The 4,390-nt window shown below is 62.4% G+C and overlaps 1 protein-coding gene across 1 annotated transcript in view; it reads right to left on the bottom strand.

The window, feature by feature from the left end:
- POLL (DNA polymerase lambda) overlaps positions 1-4,143 on the bottom strand; it is a gene marked incomplete at its 3' end in the record, with an annotated part of 6,055 nt that extends 1,912 nt beyond the window's left edge. The window contains exons 1-5 of the mRNA XM_021709277.1: positions 3,991-4,143; positions 2,962-3,256; positions 2,334-2,487; positions 1,697-2,014; positions 386-559 (exon numbers count right to left, since the gene is read on the bottom strand). Coding sequence (XP_021564952.1) covers positions 386-559; positions 1,697-2,014; positions 2,334-2,487; positions 2,962-3,256; positions 3,991-4,102 — 1,053 coding nt within the window. The remainder of the gene's footprint in view (positions 1-385; positions 560-1,696; positions 2,015-2,333; positions 2,488-2,961; positions 3,257-3,990) is intronic.
- Positions 4,144-4,390: the final 247 nt, after the last annotated feature.

Here is a 4,390-nt window from a genome sequence, read left to right as displayed (position 1 = left end):
CGGTGGGCGCGTGGGGACATGCCAGTGCCACAGCCCGGCCAGTCCACAGACACCACGGTGGCCACGATTCCGCCTGCCTGGAGGCGGGCCCAGGCACCCGCCTTGCTACAGAGCGCCCCAGCGGACTGCGGGCATGGCCAGGTCTGGGACCCTCAGCTCTGGACAAGCAGGCCCAGGCTCCTCAGGACGGCCCTGGTGGGCTGGGGGCGGAGCAGCGTATTTTGTGTCCTCTCCAGGGCCTTGGGGTCACCAGGCAGCAAGGCTGCTCTAGGAGCTGGGAGGGTCTGTGAGCCCCGGCCGGGCTGCTCTCTGGGCTCACCCCCTTCGGAGCACAGGCTGAGGCTAGGACGGGAGCCCGAGACACAGCCACCCCAAGACGCGTGACCTGCTGGTACCACATCTGGGCCGTCTTGGCCCCGGCTCCCCAGATGTTGGAGAAGAGTGTCAGCACCGGCACGCTGTCGCCAATGTGGTCCAGCCTCCGCAGGTGCCCGCTCTGCAGGATCTCCGAGACCTTCTCGGCCATCCGCTTCCCGATGCCCGGGATGCCGCAGGCCTCCTGAAGGGGCAGAGCAGGGAAAGGGTGAGGAGGTGAGGACAGCAGGCTCCTCCCATAGCGCTGCTGGGGGGGTACGCGGAGCCTGGGGGCGCCGGCCGAGGGACCTGTCTTCTGGTTCTCAGGGGGATGGAGGCCTGCACGGAGGAGGGTAACGGGACACTGGTCACCAGCATCATGGTGGCGGCAAGAGCTAATGCTGCTGAGGGCCTGCGGCACATTGGGGCCCGTGTGGAGGGCCTGCAGTGTCGGGGTCCATGCCACCCGGAACCAGCCACTAGTGTTAGTTTCTTTTTACTGAAGAGAAAACTAATGCTGAGAGAGTTTCAGTAACTTGCCTAGAGTCACAGGTGAGTAATGGGAACCGAAATTCACACCCTGGTCTGTCAGGCAACAGAGTCTAAACTTTTTTTTTGAGAGCGGGGTTGGAGTCTCACTCCATCGCCCAGACTGGAGTGCAGTGGCCGCTCCCAGCCACCGCAGCCTCGACCTGCTGGGCTCTGGCAAAACTTCGGCCTCAGCCTTCCAAGTAGCCGGAACTACAGGCGCGTGCTACCACGCCCGGCTGATTTTTGATGTAGTGTAGAGACGAGGTCTTGCCAAGTTGCCCAGGTGGGTCGAAAACTTTTTAAAAAACTTTTTGAGTCAGGGTCTCACTCTGTTGCCCAGGCTGGAGTGCACTGGCACGCTCATGGCCACCGTAGCCTTGACCTCCCTGGGCTCAGGTAATCCTCCTGCCTCAGCCTCCTGAGTAGCTGGAATGACAGGAATGTGCCACCAGGCCCGGCTAATTTTTTTTGTTTGTTTTGTAGCGATGAGGTCTCACTACGTTGTCCAGGCTGGTCTCAAACTCCTGGTCTCAAGAGATCCTCCTGCCTCGGCCTCCCAAAGTGCTGGGCTTATAGGCATGAGCCACTGCACCTGGCCTAAGAAACTTTTTGTCATGGAAAAAAATCCAAAAGTAGACAGAACAGCAGAACAAACTCCCAAGCACTCATCCCCCAGCTCTGACAGTGACCAAGAGTCTGCCGGTCTGTTTTCCTCGATCTCACTTTATGTCTCTTGTGCAAGTTCTGGATGTCACAAACTCTCCACCACTCCACCTGAACCCCCTGGCTGGCTCCAGCCAGGCCCTAGTACCTGGTAGGAGGTGACAGGCTTGGGGAAGCTCTTGAGGGCGTTGATGGCCTTGGCGTAGCCCAGGGCCCTCCACTTGTCCCCCTGGACGCCGTAGGCTCTGGCCAGCACGTCCAGCTTCTCTGTGATGTGCAGGTTGTGGTTGGTCGCCTTCTGGCTGGAGGGCTGTGCACAGACCCACTTATCCAGGCCCTTGGGGGCTGGGCCGGGATCACCGTCTCCCTCAAGGGAGGGCGGGTAGCGGCCACTGACTAGGGCTTCCAGATCGTCAGCGCTAACCCGGCTCTCTTCCCCGTCACTGCTTTCTTCATCAGAGGCGGGCTTGAGGGGGAAGGGAGAGAGACCATCAGCACAGTCCTCCATGGGAAGGGCTGCTCAAGGTGGGGCTGTCATGGGGGGGCTCCTAGTCAGGCCCAAGAGCGCAGCAGCACCCCCTGCATCGGGCTGGGGCTCCCTAAGGGACCGGTCCATCTGGCTTCCCAGTGGTGTGGGTGGGTGCGGCCTGGGTGAATGCAGGGGCCAGGGGGGCTGGGAAGAGCTCAATGGCCTCGCAAGGAAGCCTCCTCTCTCGGGGCCTGGGCCGTTCGGAACCACCGCCAGGCCCTCCGCGTATTGGACCTGGCTCCCCACGCCTCCTGACCTGGGCTTGGGTGCCGGGCGCCTCTTTCGCCCTGCGGGGAGGAGATGAGGGTCCCGCGGGAGGAGGCAGCGGAGGAAGGGCTGTCTCAGGAAGAACCTCGTGGGCGCCGGGAGGAGAGGAGGAGCCGGAGTGTGCCGTGCTGGGCTGCGGGCCCCTGCGGGAATGCCGAGGGAGGTTGGGACACCGAGGGCCTCACCCACCTGTCCCCAGTCCCTCTCTGCTCCAAAACCTTGTTTCTCATGTGTCCAACTAAGAAAAGGAGTGACTTTTTTTTTTGGAGTTGGAATCCCTGTCGCCCAGGCTGGAGTGCAGTGGCACACTCCCGGCCACCACAGCCTCGACCTGCTGGGCTCTGGTGATCCTTCTGCCTCAGCCTTCCAAGCAGCTGGAACTACAGGCACGCGCCGCCACACCTGGCTAATTTTTTGATTTATGGTAGAGACGAGGTCTCGCCAAGTTGCCCGGGCTGGTCTTGAACCTGTGGGCTCAGGTGGTCCTCTCACCTCGGCCTCCCAAAGTGCTGGGATTATAGGCGTGAGGCCCCGCACCCAGCAGGAGTGAGTTTTAATAAGTCAGGAAGGAATTCGAGATGCTGCCGGCATGTGGAAAAGGCCGGGGACCAGCCTACCTGCTGGGGTCCACGACGCTGAACCCGGCCACGTCCACCAGCCGTCTCTCCTGCAGACACAGGCTCAGCCAAGCAGACTTCACCAGCTGAGCGCCGGGAGGTAGCCGGGGCAGCCTGAGGAGGCGCAAAGCCCGATCCCAGGCCACTCCTTCATCCACCACAATGTGTGTGACACCGGGAGCCGGGGTTGGGGAGATCTGGCCACCATGCTGGACGATCTGCTTCTCGAAGAGCTCCGCCCGGGCGCGTCCAATGCCGGTGGGCACGACGTGGGCCCGCAGGGAGCTCAGCCACTCTGTGAAGGGGACATCAGAAGCCCACGGCTGTTGCTTCTCATATGATCTGAATGAAGCTTCACAGTCCCCTCCCGCGAAACAACCACCTCCTTCCATCCAGACAGCGCTCCTGGGGATTCGCCCACAAACACAGCAGCCTTCCTCACGGGCCACCGCGCGGATGGAAGGAACAGGGATCCCTGGTGCAACCCAGATCAATGTCTGGTGCCCCGCGGGTAACCTACACATACCTGCTGAATGAATGAGTTATGTCCCTGCTTTGAATCCCTTCATTTTACCACTTGCTCTCTCCACAAGGCACACGTGCCTTGCCGTTGCCCGTCTCTTGCCCCCTCGGTCTAGCAGAACTGACACCCCTGCCTCCCAAGCCTCTGCCACCTATTTGTCAGTTTGGCTGCCAAACGACTTACAAGCCTGGGCGCTGGAGGGGGATTTCCGTCCTGCCCCCAGCCTGCCCAGGGCAGCCTCCTGGAAGGCAAAGGCTTCTGCTAGCCATTTCCTGAGGGTCCAGGGGTATTTTCTGATGGATGGAGGTCTCGGGTGGGAAAGAGGATGGCACAGCAAATGACCAGTCAAAGCCCGGCAATCAAGCCCAGCACAAGGCAGGTACAAACAGACCTGGTGGCCCTGGCCAGGCAGAGGCAGCCCGCGGGCTGGGCTCTGGACATGAACAAGCAGAGGGTCAGGGTGGAGGGTTCAAGTGTGGGAGGGCTCTGAGGGCGTGTCAGCTCACCTCCTGCCTCTCCCACATCCCTCCTGGGGATTTTGGCAAGTGCCTTCGAGGCCAGACCGGCATGGATTCTCCTCCGCTTGGGAAATGCCTTCAAGATGCCCCCAGGGTCCATTGGAGCGGCTGGGTCCCGCCTCTCTGCCCGCCGGCCAGGGCTGTCCACGGAGGCCCAGGGGAGGCTCCGGCCCGGCGGGTCCCCAGTCCTCAGACCTCCCGGGTCTCAGGACGCAATGGAACCCCGAGGCTCCGCCGGCGACACCCCCAGCTCTTCGAAGGGCGCCGGGGCAAACGAGGCCAGACCGGGCCTGCGGGTGGGCGCGGCAGAGGCGACACCACTCCGCAGGGGGGCCCTGAAGGCGCGGCCTCCGCCCGCCGCCCACGCCCGCGGGGCCTCGCCCAGGAC

The sequence above is a fragment of the Carlito syrichta genome, unplaced genomic scaffold (genome assembly GCF_000164805.1).
Source record: "Carlito syrichta isolate Samal-C Ts95f unplaced genomic scaffold, Tarsius_syrichta-2.0.1 Scaffold170050, whole genome shotgun sequence".
In the NCBI taxonomy this organism is placed as follows: Eukaryota; Metazoa; Chordata; class Mammalia; order Primates; family Tarsiidae; genus Carlito; species Carlito syrichta.
This window is presented reverse-complemented; position numbering and strand designations above follow the sequence as displayed.